General features: G+C 58.4%; 1 protein-coding gene across 2 annotated transcripts in view; it reads right to left on the reverse strand.

Moving 5' to 3' along the window:
* The window catches only part of SRCIN1 (SRC kinase signaling inhibitor 1), a 73,166-nt gene that overhangs the window by 29,071 nt on the left and 16,563 nt on the right, over nt 1-27,532 (reverse strand). For both annotated transcript variants that reach the window (XM_018064973.1, XM_018064972.1), the window contains exons 2-8: nt 17,622-17,923; nt 14,485-14,583; nt 7,850-7,873; nt 3,704-3,899; nt 2,905-3,103; nt 2,380-2,473; nt 1,017-1,867 (exon numbers count right to left, since the gene is read on the reverse strand). In XM_018064973.1, the coding sequence (XP_017920462.1) occupies nt 1,017-1,867; nt 2,380-2,473; nt 2,905-3,103; nt 3,704-3,899; nt 7,850-7,873; nt 14,485-14,583; nt 17,622-17,923 (1,765 nt within the window). The remainder of the gene's footprint in view (nt 1-1,016; nt 1,868-2,379; nt 2,474-2,904; nt 3,104-3,703; nt 3,900-7,849; nt 7,874-14,484; nt 14,584-17,621; nt 17,924-27,532) is intronic.

Raw genomic sequence — 27,532 nt, forward strand, 5'->3', positions numbered from 1 at the left:
GGCATGGGGTCCCTCCTGCCCAGCCCCCCTCTCCTAAGACTGATAATTAGAGAACCACCAGCACACAGACAATTCAAAGGGCCTCAACACCTAAGGATCAAGTCCACAGCCCTCCCACACACGTAACAATGGAAATGCCCTTCGCCATTTGACAGTCACCCTCTCCCTCTCCAGACTCATCTCTCATCACTAGCTCCCTAATGGGCCCCACCCAGGCCTCTCTGGACCTCTGCACATGTATGCCTCCTGCTAGGCACGCCCTTCTCCCTACCTCTTCTCTGAAGTCATCCCAGAGTACCCAACTGCCTTAGAAGTACACCCTACCAAGGGAAGAACTATTTTTTTCTTTTACTGTGTCTCCCCCACTAGACAGGGCAGGAGCTGGGTTTGCCCAACTTGGCATAAACAGTGCCCAGTGCAGTGCCTGGCACACAGGCCACAGGAAAGCTATGTGAATGTATCATTTCTCCTCACCTCTCAGTGGTGCTGCTTGAGGGCAGAGGGGGGCAAGTCAGTGCCATGGTTACCTCCTCCAGCCTTGCACCCTTAGCAATAGGCTGGATGATAGGCAAGAGTTCCCCAACTCAGAGGCTACTTAAAGAAATGTGCCCCTCTCATCCCCACTTCTTAAAAGCACCCCCTCCCCAGTGGACTTCAGCCGGCCTTGTGCTGGACAGCTCTCATGGCGGCACGTTTGGTGCCTGAGCAGGAAAGGCATTAAACAAAGAGTTCTGCTTCAGCCTCAACTCGAATTGGGGAAACCAAGGCTCAGGGACCAGATGCAAATCCAGGTCTCCAGGCCACTTGTCTGGGGCCCTCTCATCCATCCCTTGGGGCTGCAGATGAAATGTCTGTCCTGTGCTTGCCCTGCCGCAGCCAATATACTCTGGTGACCCCGCAAGGATACTCCGGGTCTAGGACTCCCGGGTCTCAGACACAGCCCCGTCTGCCACGGACTCTGCCGTGCCCCCTCTCCCCGCCGCGCAGCCCCAAGCCTCGCTAGCTCCCTCCCTCACCTGGTTTCTGTGTCCTTGGCTGGCGCAGGCGGCCCGAACCCAACAAGCGGGCGCTCCCCAGGCCCGGGGAAGAGCTCGGGAGGGGGCGCTCCGGCCGTCGAGGAGCCCCCGGTGCTGCGGGTCTTGCCTCCGGGGCTCTCGGCGAAGACCGACGAGGAGCCCGAGTCTTTGCGGAAGGACTGGCGCACCGGCGAGCCGCGGCTGGGCGGCCCCGAGTAGGGGCTGTGCGGCGGCGGGGGCCCACCGGGGGGCGCGGTCACGTCGGCCAGCTTCTGCGGCGACGAGGGCGGCAGGCGGAAGCCGTAGCTGTCGCCGTAGAGCGGGCCGCCGCCCGCCGCCTTGTACAGCGAGTCCTCCAGGTCGGACTGCAGCGCGGCGGCCGAGTAGGTGCTGAGCGAGCGCACCGAGCCGCGCTTGTACAGGCCACCGGCGCCCGGGTAGGCGAACGGGTCGCCGGCGGCCGCGGCCAGGCTCAGGCGGCCTTCGTGGAGCAGCCCGTAGGGGTCGGCGTAGAGGCCCTCGCCCTTCACCAGCACCATGCCGCCCGCCTTGCCCGCCAGGTCCTCGTCCGGCTTCACATCGCGCCGCTCCAGGATGGCGCTCGGGCTCGGGCTGACGCCAGGGGCGGCGGGGGCGCCTCCCAGCCGCTCAGCCGCGTGGTGCACCGGGCTGCCGGCATAGGAGGGCGGGCGCCCCCCGGCGTACGAGAGGCGCGAGCGCGACGGCGAGCCCGAAGGCAGCCCCGATGGTAGCCCCGGCGGCGGCGAGCCTGAGGCCAGGTGTGGCGCCGGCGACAGGTTGTTGAGGCGCCGAGTGGGCGACGACTCCCGCGACGCATACACCATCTCTCTCTGTGCAGAAGACAATCCCAGAACCCCACGAGCCGGTCACAAAGGGGATCCCTTGCCTCCTGCTTAAGGAGTCAGCAGCTCCCCGCCCCAACCAGACGCTGAGTAAGTCCCTTCTGTTCTCTGCCTTCCCACCCTCCTGCTGCATCTTCGACCCCTTTCCCATCTGGGCTCCCAGGACGGAAGAAGTGGTAGAGGGCCAGGCACCAGAGAGAAGAGCAACCTCCAGCTCACCCCATGGTGGGGGATGGAAAGCAAAGAAGGAAGGGGCGGTTCCTGAGAGCTGTCTCCTAGGATATTTAGAGGCAGATTTGAGAAACCCTGATCTGACCAGAAGGAAAAGTGGCAGATGAGGCGAGGGACACCTCCAGGACTCCACAATTAACGAAGGCCATCCTCTGCCTCCACGTTCCCTTCTCCAAAGCTGTCCCTAGTCCCTGGTGACAAGTGGCTAGACTCTGCTCCTGGACCCATCTGCCCAGCCTCCCCCAGGCCCTGGGCCACCCCAGCCATACCCGAAGGTCCCCGTTGGTGAGGTGTGAGCCAGGGAAAGCGGCGTAGAGTGGCTCCTTCCTATAGATTTTGATAATACTGCGATCCTGGATGTCCCTAGGGGGAGGAAGGGGTGCAGAGGGTCATCATCCCCCAGCCCTGCGATGAGAGGGGCCACCTCCAGGCAAAAGGGAGAGGGGTGGCAAGAGGGGCCGCGAGCTCCAACCCCTTAACTCCTTACTCAGCGGATCTCAGGCTGCCTGCCATCAACACACAACCAGCATCTTCTACCCCGTTTACCTCGGCCTCACGAACTGTTTTCAGTTTAGCTCAAGCCAAGGCCAACCAGCAGGGGTGGATGAATTAAAGGGAAGGCAGTGGGGCCCGAGATGACCGAAGAAGGGGCGGGGCGGTAGGGCTCCGGGAGAAGAGGGGAAAAGGGCTGAGGCTAGGTGAGGAGGCGGCTGCGGAATGACCTGTGGCTTCGAGCCCCCATCGGAGGAGGAGTAACGGGGAGCCCACCCCATTCCCCCCGGGGCCACGCCCACCGGACGTCCTCCAGCTCGTAGAAGACGTTGCGAGCCTCATCTTTGATAAGGATGGCTGTGTTGGGCGACTTCAGCATGCCCATGGTGAGCTTCTGCGGGAACATGTGCGCGATGAGTGCGTGCAGCGTGTCCAGGCTGCTAACCTCGTGCGTGATGTGCACGCGCCGAGTCTCCTCCCCGAATTGCAGGAACAGCACCCCTGCAAAGGAGACGCCACCCTTGGTGTCGGGGCCGCCACCGCCACCACGCCGGCGGCTCGGGGAGCCTTCGGGAGTCCCGCTGGTCCCGCAGAGGCAGGGTCTGAGGCCGGACGCCGCCCCGGAGTGCAGGTGCACCCAGGCACTCCTCATGCTGCTGGCCTCTCAAGGCACCCCAGGCAGGTTGGAGTCCAGACGAGGAAATGGAATTGCGGGCCGGAGCAGTTGGGGCAGAAACTGAGAGTGAGGGGGAGAGATGAAGGAAGCGGGGAATGAAGGAAAGGGGGGCCGCTGAAGGGGGTGGGAGAGGGGAGGCTTAGAGAGGGAGAGAGGGACAGGGAAGGGGGTGCGGAGGCAGAGAGAAGTGAGGGAAGAGAGGTGGAGAAGGCGGGTGAGAGAGCAGCTGAGGAGGGAGAGGCCCTGAAGGGAGGAGATTGGAGGAGGAGGGGTGGGCGGGAAGATGGGGTGGGGGAGGGGAGCCAGAGTCTTCCTAGAAAGGTGGTTGAGGAGAGACGAAGCGGTCAAGGAGAGGGGGAGGATGCCGGGATGAGCAGAGCAGAGGGAGGAGCCAGTGGCCAGGAGGGAAGATGGACAGGCAGTACCTGGTGAGCGCAGCTTGGTCTGGCTGGCTGAGCGGGAGAGGGGCAGGCTTTGTCGGAAGCGGTTCATCCTACTGAAGCCTAGGGGGAGCTCGGCCTCTGACATGGTCTCCAGTGACTCGGCTGAGGCGTACGACAGCTTGGCCGCTTGGTCGGCCAGCCCAGGCTGGGCTCCCTGAGTGTGGCGTGAGCTGCGGGTCTGCAAGGATGGGGTGGGGCGAGAGAAACCAGGCATGAGCCCCTTTTGCTCTGCCCACTGCCCCCATCCCAGCCTGGGGAGCCCCAGCCAGCCAGCGAGAAACACACACACACACACACACACACACACACACACACACACACACACAGGAGGGTCTCCTGGATTTCAGACTTGTGTGGTTGCAGGAGAGTTCCCCAAACTCTTGGGGCCTTGGTCTCCCCAGGACACCCAGCAGGTAAGGACTGGGCAGAGGACTCAGGCACCCTGGGAAGCCAGACAAGAAACCATCTGAGCAGGGAGCCATGGGCACGCCTGCTATTTTAAGCTTCCAAAGAACAACAACACAAATTTGTCACCGAGGTGAGCAGCAGAATCGTTGAGCAAATTGGGGCATTAGTTCCAGACATTAATTAAGCGGCGGTTTTGTGAGTGATGAATTTATCCTTCGTGGAGTTCAGAGGGGTGGGGTGGGGTGGGAAACAGGGTCCAGGAAGGAAGCAGAGAGCTAGGGACCCCAGGATCCCAGTTCTGGGAGGCATGGTGCCTCACAGAGCTGGGGACAATGTCCTGGACCTACGGTGACTGGAAGAACCACCCCAAAACCCCCCAAACCAGTTGGACCCCAGTTTCAGACTACCTGCCTAGTACATGCAGCCCACATCACAGCCCACACAAGCACATGGCCTAAGTGCCAGGCCTCAGCCCCTCCCTGCATGGAACGTGCTGCCACATGGCCAACGTGCCTGGCTAGCTGCCCAGAAAGGCCTCCTCCAGTTCATCATAGCAGCCCTTGTCCTGAAGCTATATATCTGCCTGGGGCTAGGGAAGGGTGTCACCCAATGACCATCCCCTGCCCCAGGGACAGTTCGATTACCCTCTCTTTAGGAGAGGGGACACCCTGATTTCAATTGCACTTCAAGAATCTACTTTTGGCTGAAGGGCTGGAGCTCTCATTCAGCCACAGCTCCTTCCAGTCTGCCCCAGCTCCTCCCCTCAAACCTGGTTGCTGTCAGAAACTCATTTATTTAAGGGAGAAAGATAATGAATCAGATCTACATCATTCTGTTATGCAACATTATATATATATGAGATGTATCACATATATATGTTATCAAGAAAAAGACCATGTTGCCCAGTTGTATTTTTTTAATAAAATAAATTGCCTATTTTTAACAACCACAAATCATTCAAAACCATTAACACTGGTTATCTTGGGGCTGAGACACACCTTTCTCTTTACTTTATACCTTGCCTGGCTGTGTCAACTTTATACAATTAGAATTATAATTTTTATATTTTTTGTTTTTCATAATGCTAGTGTCTTTTAAAAATATTTATTTATTTGGCTGCGTTGGGTCTTTGCAGCGTGGGGGATCTCTCACTGCAGCGCTTGGAGCTCTCTAGTTACAGCTCTTGGGCTCAGTAGTTGCGGCATGCCTGCTTACTTGCCCTACAGCAGGCGGGATCTTAGTTCCCCAACTAGGGATCAGACCTGCGTCCCCTGCAATGGAAGGTGGATTCTCAACCACTGTACCACCAGGGAAGTCCTCATTTTTATAATTAAAACAAACAAACAAACAGTAAAAGTATCTCTAAAAAGGAATTATTCTCCTCCTCAGCTCCCTCCTTCCGTAAATCCTGATTAACCCCTAATTCAGCTCCATCTTCCTATTAACTCAATTTAATGTTCCAATCGGATTAGCACTCTCAAAAGAGAAAGCATCTTCTGACGAGCAATGTGCCCAGTGGTTCCCAAAGGGGCCTCAGAGCTTGGGGATGCTGCAGGTCAGATCTGCGGACATTAGTGGGTATCCAGCTTCAAGCATAATGCTTTGATCAGTAGGTGGGCATCGATCTGGGGAGGAGGGACGCTGCGTAGGAACTGGGCCCACTTGGGGGATACCTGGGCCCCAGACTTTGGAGCCTGCAGTTCAGTTCTAGGCTGATCACCAGGGCTGGCCTGTGCCCTTCTCTTTCCTCACAGTGTGGGGAACCAAGCCTGGTCTTGTGGTCATGAGGTTGCCAGGCAACTGGAAGGTCAGTGGTTGCCAGGCTAGTGTGGATGAGGGGCTACAGAATTCAGGGCAAGATAAGGCAGCTAGCGGATATGAAGAGCAGGGGGTGGCCACAGCGCCTCAGGGGGACACAAATGAGTTGCCAATAAGAAGATGGAACAGGAGCCAGAATGAAGGGGAGTAGGGATCCTAGGGACTGAGAAGGCAGCCCCTTGCCCAGGGAACCCTGGGAGAAGACACACCCTCATTCGCTGCCCCACCAGTTCCAGTCTCCATCCTGGTCTTCTGGGCTCTTATTCCATTCTCACAGCCTTTGTAGAAAACCCTCTTGAGAAGAGAGACAGTGCTATAGCGCTTCTCTCCAGCCCTGAGCTGGGACAACAGTGCAGAGAAAAAGTGAGACATCCAGGAGGACTTCCTGACTACAAGGGAGATGGGAAGAGAACAAAACAGTAATTCAAACAGAGCTCCGCAAAGATAGGAAAAGGCTTCCCAAAGATGGGAAGCAGTGAGCACTGGTCCTTGGAGATGCTCCAGGGAGGAGCTGATGACTCCTAGTCAGACATCAGGTGCAGGGAACCTTGAGTAGGGGTGGTCAGACTAGGATCTGAGGTTCCCAAAGGCTGTCCACAGATGGGGGCAGAATCACTTGGGAGCTTTTAAAAACACACTCTCCAGGGCTCACATTCACTGAATCTGAATCTCTGGAGGTTAGAGCCTGGGGTTCAAGGGTTTTGACAGTTCCCAAGGTGATTCTGAGTGGAGAATCATGTCAGCATCCATGATGCTAACAGCTAACGAGGTAAGGCTCCCCATGAGCCAGGCATTGTATTTAGGACATGCAGTCTCTTGTCCCTTCACTTTATATTAACTCTACGACGTAGATACTGCTCCATTTTATGGAAGAGAAACCAAGGCTCAGGGAATTTATGTAACTTGCCCAGGTCACTCAGCTAGTTAGTAGCAGACTGGAATTCACCACCCGGCAGTTTGGCCCTCAGCCACATGCATTGAACCACTATGTGGTACTGCTTCCTACAAAAAGCCTATAATGTCTGACACCATGAATCTACAATTCTGTGGTTCTCTGATTCAAGAACTTCTCTTTGGGAGGATGCATGCAAACAAGATGTTTGGAGCAAGATGGCACTGGCAGAGTGGAATGTATACCTCCCACCCCCTGTCATGATGCCCAGGATTGGAGGAACCGGGGACTCCAGGATGCAAGCAGCAGGCTAACATGGTTCAGTTCTAACTCTGGTGCCAAAGAAGATGGGGAGGTCCCAGAGTGTGCTCCCCCAGGGGTCAGCAGGATGTCCTTGGAGGGCACAGACCGATCTCCAGCTGTGCATGGTCCGAACTCTCCAGAGGAGGCAGGAGAGCACCATCCTTGAGCTGTCCTCCACTTGGGCAACAGGTTTGGAGGGTACAGGGCCGTGAGTCTCTTGCCTGGCATGACCAGCTCTCTCCATAGTGGAAAGTAAGAAAGGGATGAGGGACCTATTGTAGTCACGGGGCCTCCCATCTGGAGGGGCCTTCCTCCTCCAGGCTTGGAAAATGAAGTCTGAGTTCAGAGGACAAGGCCCTCAGTAAGATCATAGGATCCAAGTCCCTCCCTCTGAGCCAGCTATCTCTCCAAGCAGGGGAAAATACCTCTCTCATTCCTAAATGCCCTTGTGTCTCAGGGTAAGCCTGAGCATCCCCGACCCAGATTCCCAGTAGGGATGGCCCAAACTGCCACACTGGCTCCACAAGCCCCTGGCAGGCGAACCCAGGCTCTCTCAAAGCAGCAGCCCCAGCCTGCAGCCCCAAGGCCCACCACCCACACCAGATGGTCCCCTGCAGACGCACACCCCTGTGCAAAGCATGTGCAGGGAGGGGGGAGGGCGGGGCAGCACATGCAGTTGTCACGGAAGCAGAAGCACCACCACTGACCTTGAAACTCCAGTAGTTTGGCTGCTGATGGAAATAAGAGAAGAGATGGTTATGTGGGGGCTGGGAGGGGAGAGTAGGGCCAGGGGTAGGTTAGAGACCCTTGGCACTCAGCTTTCAGCCCTGGGCCCTCCACCCTCCCAGGAACAGGAAGGAAGCCATGCCTGGTACATCCCACTCTCTTTGGAGACCGGGGATGGCCCTGAGCAGGCTCCAGGCGTGCTAGTGGGGGAGGGGAGAACCATTCCAGATGTTTCTAAGTCACGCAATCTAGTCACGGTAACAGTCCTTGGAGAGTTACAGGCAGAAAAAGAGGCAGATGACCATGATATGAGAACACGTGAGATGCTGGCAGGGATGAATCAGAGCTGCGGGATGAGAGAAACGGCATCTGCTTGTGCCAGCTGAGGGAAACTTCCCGAAAGAGGTGGCATTGGAGCTGGGGCTTAAACAAATGAGCAGCTGGAGGTTGGGAGGAAGGGCAAGGGCAGAGGGCCTGGGGCAGGCATGTGCTGGGTGTGTTGAGGGGACAGTCCAGTTTGGTTGGGGCAGAACCTGGGAAAGTAGCATATTAAGCTACAGAGGGGCTTGGGCTAGAGGGGCACCCTTAAATGCTGAGTGAAAGAATTTAGACTTAACTAAATGAGGTGGACAAGCAGAAAGTATTTCAGTGAACCCAGGTGGGGTGGGAAGTGGACCACAGGAAGGTTGACGGGGCAGGGAGTGGAAGAGGGAGGCAGGGAGCAAAGGCCAGGGCAAGGAGGCCTGTGTGACATGATGGACCCAGGTTTCAGAGAAAGTGGACAGATGCCCGTCACCCCATAGCCCTGGGCAATGGATGGGAAGCCACAGGCAGCAAGGGATCGTCAGCGATGTCCTGTGGGCAGACAGATGAGAGAGTAGGGCTCCTTGCTCCCCCAGAATGGGTGTGTTAGGTTTCTCCTCATTCACAATAACCTAGAGTCACCCTTCTCCGGAGACCAGAAGGCCCCTCCAGATGGCTAAGGACAAGGGAGGAGTGGCCCGGAGGCTGGGCTGGTTCTTGGCAAAGCTGAGGGCACCCTGCTGACCGGTGCCAGCCTCAGCAGGGAGACAGAGGCAGCAGATGGCCTGGCCCTGGGGTGCCTGGCACCAGCAGATGAGATTCCCTAGGCCTCAGAGCCGCTGGCAGAGGAGAGGGACACCAAGGGTCCCTGATGGCAGAGGGCACCACGGTGGGGTGTCCTGTGGACCTGAATACTTTATGGCAGGGAGGAGCAAGAGAGGGATCCTGCTGGGAGGAGGCTTCAGACCTTTAGGGTGGGGATGATGCCACTAGGGCTGGGATGAAGAGGATTACTCACCAGGACCATCCCATTTGGGCCACAGCCTCACCCCTCCCCCCAGCACTGTCTCCAAGAGATGCAAAAAAATAATCACATGCCTGGCAGAGGAAGGGGACAATGAAGTCTGTGCCCTAGCCAGTACCTAGAACCATCTATGGACACATGCCACCCATGGGGGCTGAGTGGAGGGTGGGGCGAGGGGCTGGAGTAACAGGCTCTAGCCACAGCTGCCTGTGGCCTGGGGAAGGAAGGGGGAGCAGAGGGAGTGGACATGTGATCAAGATTGGGGTGGGGAGGCAGAGCCAGGCAGAGGGCAGGGGAAGGTTTATGATGAGAGTCATGTCTGCAGCCCCAGTGGTGATGGACGGCTCTGCAGAGAAGGCCGCCGTCCCTCATCCAGCTGCACGACCCCGGTGTGCAGACCACCCACAGAGCTGCGCACAGACTCTCAGACAACCTCCCATGAGGACATCACCACAAACACACCCAGAGCAACAGACACACCCACAAAGGGACACAAATACTTGGAGAAGAGCCGGCCACGGTCAGAAACAAACAGAAACTCAGAGACAGAGATACCCATAGGTGGACCAACCTCAACCATACAAACATGCACCGCCCATTCCCACCCCCACCCCACACCAGACACTGACCTGCTCACACACACTTCTACAAGCAGAATCACAGAGGCACCCCAACCCCCCGCCAGCCTTAGCCACTAGGGAGTCACGGAAACAGAGACATGGATGCCCACTAACACATATGCATACGCATACACAACAACTGCAGAGACACACAAAGCAACATGTGCGCGCACACACACACACACACACACACCTACTATGCACACACACAAAGAGAGAGTCGCATGCCTCCCTCCCTCCCCCGACTAGCCGGGTCACGGTGCCTCTGACCACCTCAGCCACTGTACCAGGCCTGTGATGTCCCAGACATCATGTGTCAGGTAGGACAATCATGTATCCTGATTCAAAAGCAGAAAATGCCCCTCCCCTCCCAGCCCCCAAAGTCAAGATACCAGGCTCAGTATGTGACTGGTGCCCACCTCACATCTCTGGGAGCGGAAGAGGGATGGGTCCTGGCTACAGCCATGCTAGCTGTACCCCCAGCATGGGCCTGCCTCGGGCAACACTAGGCACATCCCTGGGGCACTGAGACCTGGGGAGATCACTAGCTGGGGCCACGGGAGAGGACTGGGTGGCACCAGTGCCACAGGACGGGCCAGCCAAGCCCCACAAGCGGGTAGAGGGCAGAGTTGCTGTCTTTGTGCTTGGTGAACTTGGAGTGAGGCTGGGACCAGAGTCCCGGGACTCGGGGCGCTGGCTGGTAGGACACGCAGAATGCTGCCCCTCCATCACCTCTGGAAAGTGGGAAGGATGGTCCTCTCAGGTTGTCCCCACCAGGGTGAGACACAGTCTCCTGGCAACTCAGTGTCCTTGGAGAGGAAAACCGTGGTAGGGAGAGGGCCCTGGGGATGCCGTGCATCCCTGTCTGGCTCTTTCCAGGGTATTAACCCCTGGGACAGCCTTGGGTGACTGAGAGGAGCAGAGGCTCCTCCTCTGCTCAGGCCGGGCTCTCCTTGTCCAGTCACCAGCACCTTTTCTTCTTCACCCTCTTCCTGGCTGTCAGCTCCTCCCGCCCTGGCCCACACGGTGCCTGGTATAAGAGGGCCTCTCGACAAATATTTGGCCACAAACCATTGCCAAGAACTCAGGACCAGCCATGGGCAGGGGGTGGGGTGGTGTATCTCTGCGTACTCTTCCCTGGCACCACTCTCCATCTCCTGGCACTCCGCACTGCTCAGCCTTCTAGGTCTTTTCCCTGGGAATTGCCCAGCACCAGAAACCCCTGGAATGAGGACAGGGGGCAGGAAGGGCCCAGAGAGATCTGGCTCCCCAGCCCAAGGGTAAAGTTGTCTCCCTCCCCCCAGACTCAGAAAGGGGGTGTCTCATCTTTCCAGAGGACAGTGAGACTGTGGGGAAAAGGAAGGGTTGCCTAGGAAAGCTACTTGAGGGTCATCACGTGTAGGGAAGAGTCAGAGGGGAGCAGGGGCAAAATGAGATGGCTTCTAAGAGGATAATATGGAAGGGACCAGGCTTTCAGTAATATGGGATGGGAGCTTCCTGGAGATCCAAAGAAGCAGTGCCAGGGGATCCTCAAACTCCCAGGTGAGAAGAGGAACCAACTTCTTTCCTGCGGGGGGTGGGGGTGGGGGTGGGGCTAAGGAGTTAACACACTGCCTCCTCCACCCTAGGCACCCTTGTGGGGGAGTGGTTCTTCCCTCCCCCTGCAGCTGGTCCTTTCTCCCCATCTCTTGCCCTGGGAGGGCGGGGCGTGTCCCCTGGGAGCCTCAGCCCTGCCAGCTGAGGTCTCTCCCCTCCCCTGGGCAGACGTCCCCTGCAGGCTGGGTGAGTACATGACCCCTCCCTGACCTCAAGCCCCGACGACGACGCAGCCTCCGGAGAGGGATGGGACCCTATGGGTCGCACCCAAGTTCCAGTCCCTTGGATCCTCGTGCAGCGCACACACCCACCTCTCAACTCCAGTGAACACGCGTCCACGTAAACACTCGCCCCCGCCACCCTGCCCCAGGCTGAGGCTCTTTAACACCCCTCGAGGGCTCCAGCCTCTCACCGCGACGCACGTGCCCGACTCCCCTGTGAACCCGGCGGCCTCCTACCCCTTCCCCATGCAGAGTGTGGGTGGGGGGCGGGGGAGGTGGTGCTGCGGGCCCGGCGCTGAGCCGGAGGCGAGGGCGCACCCCGAAAAGGTCATGACTTTCTGAGGCTGGGGGAGGGGGCGCCAGCCGCATTTCGGGGTAGGGGCCTGTCCCCTGCGGAAAGCGGCGAACGCGATGGCGGAGGGGAGGGGGCGTTTCTCAGGGATCGGGAACCTCAGCGGCCTGCGCGCCCCCAGCCCCAGACCGCCCCTCCGAACCGGGTGGGAGGGCCTCCCGTCTCCGCGCCCCCGCCCCGCGGAACCCCAGGCGGCGACCCCGGCCCCCGCAGCCGCTCCCCCTTACCTGCGGCCACAGGTGTATATGCGGGGGCCCCCAGCCCCAGGTCGCGCGTCGGCCGAGGGGAGAGAGGGCGGCCCCTACTCCCACCCACCCGGGCTCTCCCCTCCCCCGGCCGCCTCCGCAGCCGCCGCCGCCGGTGCCCTTTGCTGCAATGCGAGAGCCGCCGCCGCCGAGCCGGCCCGGGCCCCGGTCGCCCCGGTAACCGCGACTCCACCTGGCGCGGCACGGCGCGCCGCCGTGCACATCCTCTCTCCGGCCCCCTCCCCGGCGCGGCCCCGCCGGCGCAGCCCCGCCGAGGAACGGAGGCTGGTGGCTGCGTCGCCGCGGTCACCCGATACGCCGGCCCGCCGCCCGGGACTCGGGTTGCAGCAGGAGAGAGGGAGGTTAGACAGCTTAGTGGAAGCGGGGGAGGGGCTGCGACTTGGGAGTCTGGCCTTCGGTCCCCTCCCAGGGTCTTCTTCAGGCCTCCATCCCTAACGATCTGGCCTAGGGTGGTGGGGAGAAGAGTGGCCCCTCTCTGGACCAGCCACCCTCTGAGCTTACAGCCTCTCCCGACCAGGGTCTCCGCGGTGCACCGTGACCCTTCTAGCTCTCCAGTGATTCAATTCCCAGCCAAGCCTGGGCGACCTAGGATGCCTAAATGTCCTCGGTGACATCTGATCCTGCCCGACTGTGTGACTCTGGCATTTGCTGAACGTCTCTGGTCCTGCACTTCACAAAAAGGGGCCTCAGACACAGCCATCCAGAAAAAAGTTCGATAAGGACTAGGTATAAAGTGATGACAAGATCCCGTTCACAGCCACTGTTCTCTGTACTTCAAAACCCTGGGGTGAAGACCCCTTCAAGCTCTCCCCTTCCTTCCAACAGAGTAGATTCCAGATGTGGACAGGCCTGGGGCCCCATAACCTGGGACATCAAGTTCACCAAATCCAGCCTCACTTCCCTCCATCACTCCAACTCAAGACATTCCATCTGCTCCACTTGGGGCTCACACCTCCTCCCCATCCCTGTCCCAGTCTGACCTCCATCGCACATGTGACCACTCTAGATGAGCCCATTCCACTTGCTGTCTAGCCTTGGGGGTAGAAACATCTCTGGTCCCTAAGTTCAGTCAATACTGGGCCAAGAGCTGGGAAGGGCAGTGAGCTGGGTGCCCTGTGAATGATGCTGAGCATGCCAATCTCACGCTAGACTTGAGTCACACACAGCTACGAGTCCCTGCTCTGGAGCCGGTTCCTAGGCTGTCACATTTTTCCTTCTCCTCATTCTCATTGAAAAACTCAAGACTTCCTGCCCTTCTCTAGGGGAAGGAAGCAGGATGCACAAGGAAGAGAAATGGTTCCCTCTTAGATTCTCTGCCACAGAACCTCCTCTGCCACCCCCAAATCAAGGCCTCCTCAGGGCTGCCCCTGGCCTGTTGCAACTCTGACTCTCTGGTCCCTCCTCCCCTCTGGGGCTTCAGATGCCTGTTTTTCTCCCACAGAAATGTCCAGGCCTGAGCTGGGAGGCTGAGCCCTTAAGATACTGTCTCAGGGTGTCCCTGTCCATCTTCCCATCAGGGAAAACTGAGGCTTGATGAAGAACCAGGCAATCAGTTTAGAACAAGTGGCTAGATGCCAAGGTTGTCTTCAAATTTTGAAATTAAGCATCGGACATAGCGAGAGGGGTGAGAGAGAGACATCATGAAGGGCTTCCTGCTGATGAGACATCAGGGAAAGGCTAGGTCTGCTCGGAGATGGAGGGTGGGTGGGGATAGCGAAATGAGATGGTCTGCAGTGGGGGCGGGAATCGGGCACAAGAGATTCCTGAAAACCAGTGGGGGAGGGTAGGAGAGACATACTTCTGTTTAAAAGAGAGAAGAATTAAAAAAAAATTTTTTTTTAACCTATTCCCCCTCAAAAAAATTCCTTCCCCAGAGCCAAGCTTTGGCACAGGTTCGGGGAGGTAATTGGAGAAGGAAATGGCAACCCACTCCAGTATTCTTGCCTGGAAAATTCCACGGACAGAGAAGTCTGGTGGGCTACAGTCCATGGGGTCGCAAAGAACCACTCACAACTGAGTGACTAACACTTTCCCTTTCCCTTTAGGGAGGGTATGCTAGGAATTAGACTATCAGGGTAGAGTACAGGGCATTGGAGTCTTCTGAAAATGCAGGCTCCACATAAGAGAAAGGGGTGCAAAATTAAAATCCTGGATCTCCCCTTTCCAAAAAAATATTCTCCCCAAAGCCCAAGTCTGCTATGGGTTTGGGGGGTGAGAGGAGGCGGGTGACTCACCTGGGCCGGCTGGCCAGCCCCGGAGGGGGCGGAGTCGCCATGGAGGTGGGAGCAGAGGGAGCTGAGGAGGCACACGGGGTCCACGGTCCAGCCGCCAACCTGTGTGTGCGAAGGGGGGGACACCCCATTAGGGGGAGCGGGCAGGAGCCGCTGGAGGACTGTGACGGGGCGGGGAGGGGAGGTCCTGGGGCAAGTTTGGCACTGAGCTCACACTGCAGAGGGACCCTGCAACGCTGGCTAGTCCCTTACCAAGTCTATGTCCCCTCCATCTGTTTCTGGGTCAGGCTGGGGGCTCTCTGAGCCCAGGTCAAAGCCTTCCCCAGCAGATACTCCTGAAGTCCTGTTCGTCAATTCTTCACTGCCTCTCTGGACATTCTGCATGGGAGCTGCCCCTCACCTCTTCCCTCTTCCAGCTCTTCACTCCCTCCTGGCTGAAGCCAGACATGGGAAGGAGGGGGCCTCACCCCAGTGTACCTTTGGCCCTGCAGCACCGCTTTCCTCCCTGCCATCTCAGGGAGGCCGCTTTCCTCTCCCACACCACACCGGAGACTGGAAACCCATCCCCCCCTGGTTCCTCCAGGCCCTCTTTCCCCTCAGCATCCTCAAAGTCGTCCATCTCTCATTTGGTCACCCCACAAACATGTACAGAGCCCCAGCTAGGCTTAGCCTCTGCGCCTTAGATACAAATGAAACGTCTGTAGGTCCTACCCACTTGCGCACATGGCAGGGAATGAGAGTGAAGGAATAAAGGCATGAATCTGCGAGTGGCTGTGCTTTGATTGATTCACTAAGTATTTACTGAGTGCCTGCCCTGTGCCAGTGACCGTGCCAGGCACATAGGAGGCCCTCAGACATGCCCACATCCTCTCTCCCAGGCCTGCTGCCCCTTGAGGCTGCCATCCAGTCTGTCTCCATGTTTTTTTTTTTCTGGCCAGACCTCCCCAGACAGGTCTGCAGCCCAGGAGTCCTGTTCCCTCACCACCTCCAACCCCTGACACTAGCTATCCTGGCTTGAGAAAGGAGTTCTCTATACCCTATGGATCCGCAGATCCTGGATGGTCCCAGTGGCTGTTTCCAGACTTCAGAAGTGCAGAGGGCCCTCCTGCTGGGCCTTCCGCCCCTTTCTCAGGGATATAGGACATTCCTGGTCCCCTCTCCCCATCCATCCTGGGCCCTCTCTCTTCTCAGACTCCATTCTGCCTTGGTGACTACACTTACCCCAGGTCCCACTTCCATTTCTGCCCACCTCGTGCTCAACCCCCTTTCTAGAGTCTTGAGTTGTATATTCAGTGCCTAGCAGACATCCCCGTGAAACACCCCTATGTCCCCTCTAACTCATCTCCCCTCTTCCAGTCCCTCACCCTCCCAAATGTTTCCCTCCCAACCATCTTATTTCCCCTGAAGCACCAACATCTCCCTGTCACCCAGGTTCTTCTGTCTTTGCCTTCTGGATCCAGACAGCAAACAAGCCATGCTCATCTTCCTTCCACCCCACCCCCACCCCATCCCTTTCCCTTCATCCTCCCTAACACACTCTCTTCCTCCTTTCCTGCCCCTGGCTCCAGCCACTCCTCCGTCTGCTCCTATTCACCATCTAAAAACAACCATGGCCCTCCTAGTCTCCACCATCTGGCTCCCACACCTCCCACGGCCTCCCACCCTGAGCTTTCTGCATCAGCCTGTTGGACCTCTATGCCAGTCCGCAAAGCAACTCAGATCTATACTCACCTCCCATCTTCCTACCTCCTAAAACTGTTCTCTTCCTCCATGACCATTCAGATCCCTTTCATCCTTCTAAGCCTAGTTTAAGTACCTCTTCCTCCATGAAGCCTTCCCTGACCAGGGCTGTCCACCTGATCTCCCTTCCTCCAAACCCCCTTCGACTCACTGTGCTCCCTATATTTAAGTCTCACCCCATCTAGATCACAAAGGGCCTTGCCCCCTCCTCCTAAGCCAGAGCAGCAGAAGGAATCCACTGAGAGGGACCCCTGAGGGGGAGGGCCTGATGTCTTTCATCCGCAACTCCCCCTTATCCCAGTTGGAACTCTGCTCCTGGGAGGGCTCCGGAGAGGGGAAAAGGTAAGAGCTGGACAGAACTGGAGGTGATATGAGAGGCAGATAAAGTACCAGATATGTTCCAATGTATCCTTGTTCCCTGCAGTGAAGATGGAGGTGGGCACAGTCTTCCTCCTACCCAGCCACACCCAGCAGTACTTGGAAAGGGGGACAGAGCCAGACAACTGTGGGAGCAGGGACTGACACCCCAAGGCTTGACTGAAAGGATGCTGGCGTGCTGATGGGAACAACTCCCTTCCCCTCCACTCTTTCCCAGCTGAGTCTCAACAACCAGCATGCAGCAGCTGTCCAGGCCCCACACCGATGTGGGACTGTAAGTAGAAGGCCAAGACAAGACAGGCCTTACTTGTAGACAAGAAGGCCTTACTCAGATGCAGAGGTGCATCCAGGAACCAAGGGTCTGGGAGAGCTTTACAAAGGAAGCATCGCACCTCATGTAGAAGGAGACAAGTCCTGGACCAGGGAAGCTGGAGTCCTGACTCCCCTCTAAGGCTTACTGAAGACAGGACCAAAACCAGGCACAGAGTGGGGAGTCCTCTAGCTCAAACTCACACAGCAAGTCTTGGGGGAAGGAACAGGGTGAAGAATGCAGGAGGAGGGAAAGGCGCCAGGAATGCTGGGCTCTGTTGGGGCACAGCCCACCCAGCCTTCTGAAGCTCCTCCCAAGGTCTGACCTTCCCTTAGGGGCCACATCACAGAGGTGCCCAACCCAAGGTACTCCAGCGCCAGATGGACCCTCAGAACAGTCAGTCCTGGAGGCTGTCCCCTCTTCCTCCCCACCACTCTCTTGACCTCCCAGACAGCCTTCCCTCTGCTCAGCCTACCAGCCCCAGGTGAAGGCTGGGCTTTCTCTGCCCAGTCCCACGCTCCAAATTCCAAGACTGCAGGCAGAGGTCTGGGCTCCGAGCCCCCATCTCTTTCCTCCTCAGGCTCCCAAGAGCCAGCTAGCAGATTTCGGCGTCCCCCCCTCTTCCCCAGAGGCGTCTCAGAATCAGGATGAGCCTGGCGGCAGGGCCGCACAAGGCAGACCCCCTCCCCAGCCCGCGGCCGGCCCCACTCACCTGCTCCCGCATCCTGTCTTGCTGACCCCGCAGGGCTAGGGCATGCTGCGGGTACTTGCTCTTCAGGTGGTCCATGAAGGCATCGCGCTTGCGGTCGGCATCGGCCTTCTGGAGCCCGCTGAGCGCCTCCAGGCTCTGGGCTGCGATCACCGTGTGCCGCCGCTCGGACGTATGCACCAGCCCCACGTTGGAGAAGCGCCGGCCCCCGCTGCCCCCGCCGCCCCCGCCCCCCAGGGTCCGGTACTCCCGCGGGTACTCGGCATCGTCTGCAGACAGCATGGGGGGGCTGCTCCGCTCCGGATCTGCGAGAGGGGAGAGGGGGTTCGGCGGGGTCACGGTGCGTGCTCGGCCTGGGACTGCCCATCCCCCACTGGGGTCGCTGCGAGGAGGGGCTGACCTAAGGGGGGCGGCAAGAGGCACCTGGGGTGAAGCAGGGGCTGCCCGACAGGCACTAGGAACAGAAGAGGTAGAACGGGGGCTCCAAGAAGGCTAGGGGGCAAAGGCAGTGTCCAGCTTCCTGCTCTTCTGCAGGGTTTGGAGGATAATGATGCGGGTTAGGCGCTGGCCTTAGGAGCCAAGGAGGGGTTGGGAGCAGGGGTCCCAGGCACCTCTCCAGCTGCACATCCCCTTCCTCCTTCCTTAAGCTGGGGTGAACAGGGGAGGGAAGCGGGTTCCTGTTAGATGCTTCCTGCAAACTGTGGAAAGGAGCCTGCACTTTCTTTCAAGAGCATCCTCCTGGGAGTGGGGTGGAGGCTAACCTCCTCCCTCAGACTAACACGTCTAGGACACACGTGTCTTTAGGCTGGGGGTTGGCTTGGAAAAGGGCCAGGACTAGGGAACAATGGGGGCGGGGGGGAGTGAGGGCAAAAATCACCCTTCCAAGAAGATGCAGGTCCAGGGTCTGGGGCTTGGGACCCCCTTTCCCCTCTCCACCCCTCCACCCCCCGAGACAGACAGACAGACAGACAGGAGAGGCTGGGCACAGAGAAGACAGTGAGAGATGGACTGGGGACAAACTCAAAGAAAGCAGACAGAACAGCTCAAGCTTTCCCCGCTGGGACCCTCCCCCCACGCTTCCTTCAGTCTCCCTCCCAACGTACACAAGTTCAAGACCTATAAGGGACGCACAGGGGACAAAGGACAGTACAGAAGCGAAAAAAAGAGAAGGCCGGGGGTTGAGGTCTCCATGCAGAACTCTGAAGCCCGTCCCCACTTGCCCACCAGCCCTAAGCCCTCCCCTGGCCTCCCCGGGCCCAGTTCTGCAGTCTCACACCCTCCAGCCTCCATGCTGACCTTCCCATAGCCCAGCAGGGACGGTGGTTCCAAGGTGCCACCCACACCAGGGATGGGAGGCACTGCTGGGGCTTACTTGAGCCATATTCCTGGTCATAACACGCATTTGCCCTCCCTCGTTTCCAGAAATCAGCCACTTAGCAGACAAACACGGTTTTCCCGGCATACCCCCAGCCTCACAATCCACTAGTCTCAAAGGTGAAATCCTCAGGGTAGCCTCGGTCTGGAAGCATCAAGCACCGTAGCAGACACAGGCAGCCCAACGCAGGGGCTAACTCCCAGAAGCCGAAGGGGGCACAAGTGGGGGGCGCTGAGGATTCTGGGACCCGACCAGGTTCCCTCCAGTGCAACTCTCTTGGGCCCCTCCCTCCACACACCCACTGTTCCTCAGGCCCCTCCCGTCCACCACAGGAGGCAAGAGGACATTCAGCCACATTCCAGAGAAAGCCGCCCCTCGCCCAACACACACACACACTCCTCCCGGGATGTGGCCGAGGCATGAGATCTCTGGCAGCCCCAGTCGACTCAGCACCTCCCCCCAAAACCAAGGGAAGAATGGCTCCCATAGACCCAGAGCTCTGAAGTTTCCAAGGGTCTGACTGATCACTTATCACAGCCTTCAAACCTCGCTGCACCGCTGTGCGGGTATTACTGTAATCCCACTTCAGAGATGGGACAATTGAGGTCAGTGAGGTGCAGCGACATGCCCAAAGCTGCAGTAAGCGGTAGAGGCCAGAGCGGACTCCAATATTTATTAGATTCACCTCACCCCTTCTCACCACACCTTCCTGGCCAGAGGAAAACTGTTTGCTGATGGAACAATAATACCATTGGCACTCCTTGTTTACCTGCTGTCTCCCCACCCTGGCACTGGGTCTGGGGTGCCTCCCTCCCCTAGACGTCTGTCCCTTGGTGGTACTCCCCAAAGTGAGGTCCAGACACTCAAGAGATGACTATGGGAGGAGCGCTGTTTCAGAGCTTTATAGTTATACTTTTATTTTCAAGGATTAAAAAAGAAAAAACAACAAGGCCCAACTCCTGATTTCAGGGGTATCATTCCTTGGGATGGCAGTGAGCTAAGATTTCCTTTTAAGTGAATGCATTAAGTTCAAAGTTAGTTAACAAAGAACAAATTGAGTTTGCATTAATACAGTATGAAGGTTCCCTGGTAGTGAGGAAATTCCTGAAGCTGGCACCTGCCTGAGGCTGGGAGCCCCAGGGCCATCCTGATGGGGATCCAGCCCTTGCTCTTAAGGCGCCAGTGGCAACCATGGTGGCCAGTGAATATGGCTGAAAAGAAGTGACCTGAAAATCATCCAGAAGAAGGATGCCCAGGATGAGGGGCTGCTCTGGGTGCTGGAAAAATAGCCCCAACTGGAGTCAGGGGATTGCCTCCCATGACCCTTAAATTCTGTCTTCCACTCACCCTCACCACCAGCTGGAGGATTGCTACCTCATGGGACCAACTGAGCTGGAAGAGACCCTCCATGGCGGAGCGCCCTGGATACTTTGTTATCTTCCTTTGCCCAGTGAGGGGTGGACTCTGCCCACAGCCTCACTGCTGGAAGCCCAGCTTTCAAGCTTAGCTTGAGCCCTGCCTGAGCCAGAGGGCACCGCCCCCACCCCCTGCCTGTGCCAGCCAGCCAGGCTCACTGTGCCGCCTAGGGCTCTGGATACCTAGGAGCACTGGGAAAGGTCAGTTCTCATCTGCCCTCCTGCCCTTCCACGCCCCTGGACTCAGAAGAGCTCCTCATGCCCACCTGCACCCTCTATGCCAGCTGCTGGGAAGCTGTGCCAGCGTCCTTCCCTGGCTTCTATGCCAGTGTCCTTGCCTGGCTCCTGGGGATGGGGCAGGTGGTATGCCAGCCTGAGAGAAGCAGGGAGGGTGGGGAGGTCCAGGGTCACCCAGGCTCTCCCAGGTCGATTAAAGGGGCCGAGGTGGGGCTGGCAGGGAGGGGTCCGGGCTGCCAGAGCAGGCAGCGGAGAGGCAGAGGCTCCAGACAGTGAATGTGTGCCCACAGCCCTACTGATGACTACAGCCCGTAAACCTCAGGAGTGGATGGCCCTGAGGGTAGGGAGGAGGCCGCTGAGCAGGCCCAGAGACGGTGGAGCAAGGACCAACTCCTCCCTGCCTCCTCCATGACAGGGCTCAGCCTCAGGTGCCCGGACACTGGCAGGTGCACGCAGGGCCATGGGTGAGGCAGGACCTGGATTCTAGGGGGTGGCAGGGAGAGAGGAGGAAGTAGGAGAGACATTGGGCTGTCTCTGAGGGGAGGTGGGGCTTTGATTTGAAATCTTTAGGCTCTTTTGAAAACTAAGAACCTTCAAGATCCTTGGCTTTCTTTAACAAAGAAACTCAGGGGAAGAGGTGAGGTACCTGCCTGACCCAGGAGTCCTAGCTCCCTGCTCTGTGCAGAGTTCTCTCCTCTCTGTGGGGCCCCAGTAGGCCGAGACAACTGGCCTGGGATTCTTGGTCGGGGCACCATCCTGTTGCCTGGGGATAAAGAGGCCCTTGGGGGCTCGGAGGGCTCAGGCAAGAATTTATCTGAGCCAGAACACTGGGAGGACAAAAGCCCAGACCAGAGACCTCCTGGGTTTAGAGTCAGCTCTTCCTCTGAGGGGTCCCAGGTTAGCCATTCTTTTAGTTCTCCACCCTAAAAGCCTCTTCTCTCTCAGAGCCTGAGGGTACTGATCTGTAAAATGGGGACAACATCTCTAAACCCCCCTCCTGGGCAGTGGGTGAGAAGCTAGCAAGACAATGAGGAGAAAGCACATTTTGCACTAAAGACATTCCTGGCATGTGGGCTGTGAGACAGCAGGACAGCCTTCCCATTGCCCCGGGCCTGCTCCAGCCACCACCAAGGCCTCAAGTGGCCCTGACCCTCCCCAGACAGAGCAGCTCGGTGAAAAGCCAAGGAGATCAATTCCAATCTAGCAAGCAGTGGCTCTGGGTAGCAGCGGCCCTGAGCAGATCGATGCTTCTGTTCACCGGCAGAGGCTGCTGAGGGATCTATCTGGGCAGGGGTCTTGTGGGTAGGGGGACCTGGGGAGGCAGATGGGACAGGGAGGCCTGAAGGCGGTAAGCAGACTGGATTCTGCTGGGGCAGGGTGGAGAGACAAGGGATGCAGGGGAAAAGTGGGAGACCCTGGATGGAGAAGCAGAGCTGGAGCACAGCTGGAAGGGGCCTTGGGACCGACAGCCCCTGAAGCGTGGGGGTGGGAGGAGTCGGAGAGATAAGTTGGAGGTCTTGCTATCTCTCCAAGAATCCTCCGTGTGCAAGGCCAGCTATAATTTTTGAGTCAGAGGTTCAAGCTACAGGAGAGATGCCCAGGACTAGCGGAATCCAGCTCAGAATGAGGGGAAAGGGAAGGTGGAGAAGGGGGTGCTGTCGCCTCCCTTAGCTCTGCCTTCCCTGCCTGGGCAATGGGGAAGTGAACCTGTCTGGAGGCTGGGATGACCAGGGAGCAGTGGGCGCCCCCAAGTGGCCAGCTGCGGATAAAGGCGCAGGTGCTTGGGAAGAGAGCGACATTGTTATTTGCTCCACCAATTCCAAATTCCACGTTTATTTATGAGCCCAATTTATTTTTATCCTCACTGCATTCTTTCACATGAGATCACTGTAACTCATGATGAGAATTAGGATCCCAAGGTTTCAGTGACACTGTCTCATAAGCCATCCAGCCCCTCCCCACCTTGCATCTTTACCCCAGATGTCACCACCCTCTGTCCTCTGGCTGCCACTGGGCAACAGTTACACATGACATCATCTTCCGAGGAGGAGAGTGTGGAGAAGGGGAGGGGGGAGGGCGAGGGAAGAAGAAAGAGGAAGGGGAGGAAATGGAAGAACAAAGCCAGGAGCTACAAAAAAGAGAAGGGTCTCACTGGGGCCCCTGCTGGGAGGACCAGAGTTTAGGTCTCTGGGTCCTTCTCCCCAGAGATTGGGAGGGCTGGACAAGGCCCCCCCCCGTGGGGACCTGAGGTCTCACAGGCGTGACCCCAACTGGGGCCTGGGCACCAGCTCAGGGAGTCCAGAGGGCCTGGGGCTAAATCCCAGTGAGGTCGGCAGTCAGGGCAAGCAGTGGGGAAGGGGGTGCATGGAGACTGCCAGAAAGGTGGAGGGCCTGGCTCAGACCCCAGAGTGCCCCGTCCGCGTCCACACATACACTTGAATGCGTGCGGCACAAGTCCCACCATCTTCAGCCAAAGCAAGAGGAGCCCAAGTCACCCTGAGGAGCCCTGAGGCGACTGCCACCATCGATTGCGCCTGACAATTCCATCCTGCTGGGTGGCTGGCTGCGCAGTCAGGAAGCGCACTGTGCTGGGAGGTCAGAGGCCAGAGGACAAAGGTCGAGCTTGGCAGAGGCTTCAAGAACCTGGATGAGGCGAAGGGATCATCCCTTCCCACCCCTCCCTTGGTGAAGAAGCTGACCCCTCAGTCTCCAGGCACCCCTGGCTCTGGCCCCCCGTGTGCCCACAGCCCTCAGTCAGCTCTGCCTGTGGGTCCTTGGAGCAGAAGCCCATCTGTGTCTGTTTTCTAAAACCATCTTTTCCGCCCCATACCACAGCAACCAAAGTCATTTTCCGGGCAATTGCCTTTCTGTAAACATTCCTGTGTAATATCCCCCCAAATTGCTAATGCCCAGCACCCTGTTGAGTCTCCCCGTCACTCCAACCAAAGCCTCGGAGGTGGGGGCAGGTGGAGGGAGGAACAGGCATCAGGGGGAGAGGATTAAGGGCAGGGCTTCACGTCCAGCTCCTGGCATGAACCCTCACACCTGCCCCCGCCGTGTTCCCCCATTCCCCACCAACCCAGCCCCACTCCCCTGAAGGTCAGGCCTCCTCAGGAGACTCTGCCTGGGCCAGGAGGCATGACAAAGAAGAAAGGGGAGGGGATCCTATGGCAGAGAGGCCTGGGAGGAAAGGGAGAGGGCTTGAAAGCATGCAGGCAATGGTCAGACAACAAAGGTGACTCCCTGGGACCTGGAAGCACAAGCAAGCTGTCATCGCTGGGCCCCCAGGGAAGGCAGTTCCCTTGTTCCTGAGGTGTTGGGAAGGAAGACACAGACGTGGGAAGAGGCCAGGTGGAGACCATCCCCATGATGGACCATTTCTCCAAGGCAGGGCAGTGCTGGGGGACAGGTGCAAGGCGAGAGGGTATCAGAGGCAGGATGGCCCTTGGCTGGAGACACGGATGTCCCCTCCCCACCCCCCAGCACTGATCTACAGAGCCACCCTAGAGAAGGGCCTGGGTTGGGTCGATTCTCCTGGCAGTACAGCAGGGAAACCGAGGACGGGGGAGGCTGAGTGAGTTACCTGTGTGGACTCCCTTCCCCGGGCTGAGGAGGAAGACCCCTCTGGACTCTTTTAACTCCTTGCTCAGGGAACCCTGCTCCCCGGCTCCCCAGCCCTGAGGGCATCTAGACTCTAGGGGGGCGTGGGATGGGGACGAGAGTCTGCCAGGGAGGGAGCCAGGAGGCAGGGGCGGGGGTAGGGCACTGTCAGTCACAGCTTCATGCAGGCAGAAAAACACGAACCAATTTGCACAGATTTAAAACCCACCGAAGGCCACTTAGTTGGTAAACGAGTCGGAATCTAATTAAAGGACCTGTCAGGCCTGGGGGAGGGAGAGCTCACCTGCCTGGGTCTCAGCTGCTCCCAGCAGAGCTTCTGGAGCTTTCCCCAGGGAGAGGGCATCTGAGAGAGGGAGGGTGTCAGGCTCCCTGGGGGTGGGGCGGGCACTGCCCCAGCCAGAGGCTTCCTGAGCCAACTCTTCCCTCCCACCCTTCCACAGGCCCACTCTGCCCTGTGACCCTGTCCACTTGCTCAGATCGGGAGTGCCGCAGGGCAGGGCTTCTTCCCTCCAACTGGGCACATCACAGGGCAGGGCCCATGCCTCCTCCCTCAGACTGAGAGCATTTGTGTCCCCCCCTTAGACTGGGGACACCCCAGAGCAGGGCCCCTGTCTCCCCCATCAGACTAGGGGCTCGCCTAGGACAGAGCCTTGTCTCCCCTTAGACTGGGCAAGACCTGGGCCTCCTCTTTGGGGGCACTAGATAGGGCCCCCATTTACCCCTTTGGAGTAGAAGCTCCCTCAGGGAAAGGCCCTTGTCTCCCCCTTAGACTGGGGCCTCCTTGAAGGCAGAGGTACCCCCTCCCCCACCCAGACTGGGTAGTCTTGCAGGACAGAATTAGGTGGGGTGAAGGGACTCACAGGCCACCTCAGGAGTGGGGTGGGGCCCAGAGACAGAAAAAGATGCCAAGCTTGACCTCAGTGCCATCTCTGCCAGTGCCCTGGCTCTGCGTGGCAGTGGAGTCCTTGCCCCCTTCGACCTGCTGCCCTCTCTCCATGACTCCCCACAACCATAGGACAGCCCTCTCCCTGGTGAGGTGACAGCTCTTCTCTCTTAGCAAAGCAGAGTGATGTCTCGAGACTGTTCAGCTAAGCCCGGCCTGCGTCTGCTTTCGCTCCAGCCAAATGCCTCTCACGGGCAAGGGAACCGAGGCACGGAGAGGAGAGTGAACCGGAGTCACACAGGAGCTGGAAGCAGAGCCAGGAATGGAACCTGAGTGTCCTGGCCCCTGGGGACAAGGACTGTCCCACCCCTCTCTGCCACTTCCCAGAAAGCAATTGCCAGGGGATCCCTTCTCCAGGCCCCAGACCCCAGGAGGGCAAGACTAACAAGCTCCTTAGGAGAGATCAGCAGCAAGGAGGCAAACGCCATGGCACCCTGGGCCCCAGAGAGAGACGGGCCACGAGGCACAGTCCAGCCACCCCCTCAGGTGCCCATCCCGGCCCAGCAGCTGCTCACCGCACAGAAACCAGGGTCCCCATGTGGCACCTGAATCATACTCCTCAGACAAGACCCCCTCCTGGCGAAAGAGCTGACAAGCCAGCCTCCTGCTCAGAATTTCAGATATGCAACCCTCCCCCACTGCAGGTGAAGCTATGGCATGACCAAAAATCACTCAACTAGGAGGGGAGAAAGAGCTCTGTTCAAACCCAGCTCTGCCACTGTCTCGCTGTGTAACCTTGAGAATGTTAGCAGCCTCTTGGAGCCTCAGTCATTTCATTTGTTTTTGTTTTTTTAAAAAGCTATTAACACTCAGACGGGTGCGCAGGTTGCACACTGCACAAAGGCACCGGCTAGGGGCGTGGGTGGGGGACAGGCTCTTCCTGATCTGCCCAATCCCTTGATCTCCTTTCACTCCACAGTCATCACAACCAGGATGGTAGGGGGTTGCATTTTCAGCGACTGATGAAGGTCTGGCTAATTGGTTTCCCCAGGAAGGGCGGGGGCGGGGATGCAGAGGGGAGCACGTCACCCCTAGTCTGAAGCCCTCAAGCCCTCGCTGGAGAAGCTGGGAACAGCCCTGGCGTGTGCCCACACAGCCCGCGCTAACAAGCTAACTCCTGCCTGGCATCTCCACCACCATCACGCGCCCAGGGAAGGTGTCCTGTCAGCCCCACATCTCCTTGGAGAGGCAGCAGAGAGGAACATAGGCAGGGAGGAAGGGAGGGAGGTGGGGGGAGGCGGGAAAGCAGACGCCTGTGCTCCAGCTCTGCCGCTGCTCTGGGGAGGCTGCCAGAACACCTGCCATCCCCTGAGGGCGGGGGGATCTTGAGCCTCGGGGTGCTAAGGCCTGGGCAGCGGGTGTGGGCGAGGGGAACTTTACCATACCCCTGAAGCTGCCTCGGGCTGAAAGCAAGCCCAGAGGGAGGCATCCTGTTCCCAGGAAGGGGGACCCCAATCTGCTGGATGCGAGGGAGTGGAAGCCCCACCATGCACCCCAGCTCCCCAGAGGGAAGTGTTGTCAACACCCAGGCTTCCTCGAGGGTCTCACAAATGTTGGACAGGAGCCCCAGCTCAGCTGGATCCTTCCACATCCTCCTCTGAGACACCGCCCTTTGTGGGGTCAAGTTCTCTCGGGGAGCTTTTCCCAGCCCCACACCCCAGCACCCAGACAGCTCCCTCAGCCACCAGGACGATGGGGTCCTGGTGTCTGCAGTCTCCAACCACAGGCCACGCTTCTGCTCGTCAACACCTGAGCCCCGCAGTGCAGGTCGACATGCCCAGCACAGGCTCACAGACCCGTGCCCAGTCACGAGGGGCTCCCCTGCACCTACCACAGGCATCCACACACAGAAGGGCACACCTGGCCCCGCTGGGACTGGGTCACCCCAGAGCCACCACCCCGACCCACCACTGTGCCATCTTGGATGCCATGCAGACAGACAGGGCACGCTGCCCGGACACACACTGTGTACATTTACCATCCCCTGACAGAGGCACTGCACGTGGGAGCTCCCTCGAGTATTAGTCTCAGGCATCTCCAGTTTGGACTGAGAGACACTGGGAACGCCATTGGCCATCCTGAATCCAGCCACACCTTCTCAGAGACGCGATTTCCGTGGCCCCTCTCTTGCTTTGCCAAGTTCAGGGTCTCTGAAAGTGTTTACACTTCGTCTTGACATAAAAGCCACTCCACTCTCACCAATGTTTACCCAGCCAGGCAATGCCAAGGACCGAGAGGCCGCTTCCAGACCTGGTACGCCCAGCCCTGTCTCCCTGTACAGGTTCTCAGCCTCCTGCAAGGAGCTGGCGGGCCTTGGACCCAC

This window comes from Capra hircus, chromosome 19 (genome assembly GCF_001704415.2).
Source record: "Capra hircus breed San Clemente chromosome 19, ASM170441v1, whole genome shotgun sequence".
In the NCBI taxonomy this organism is placed as follows: Eukaryota; Metazoa; Chordata; class Mammalia; order Artiodactyla; family Bovidae; genus Capra; species Capra hircus.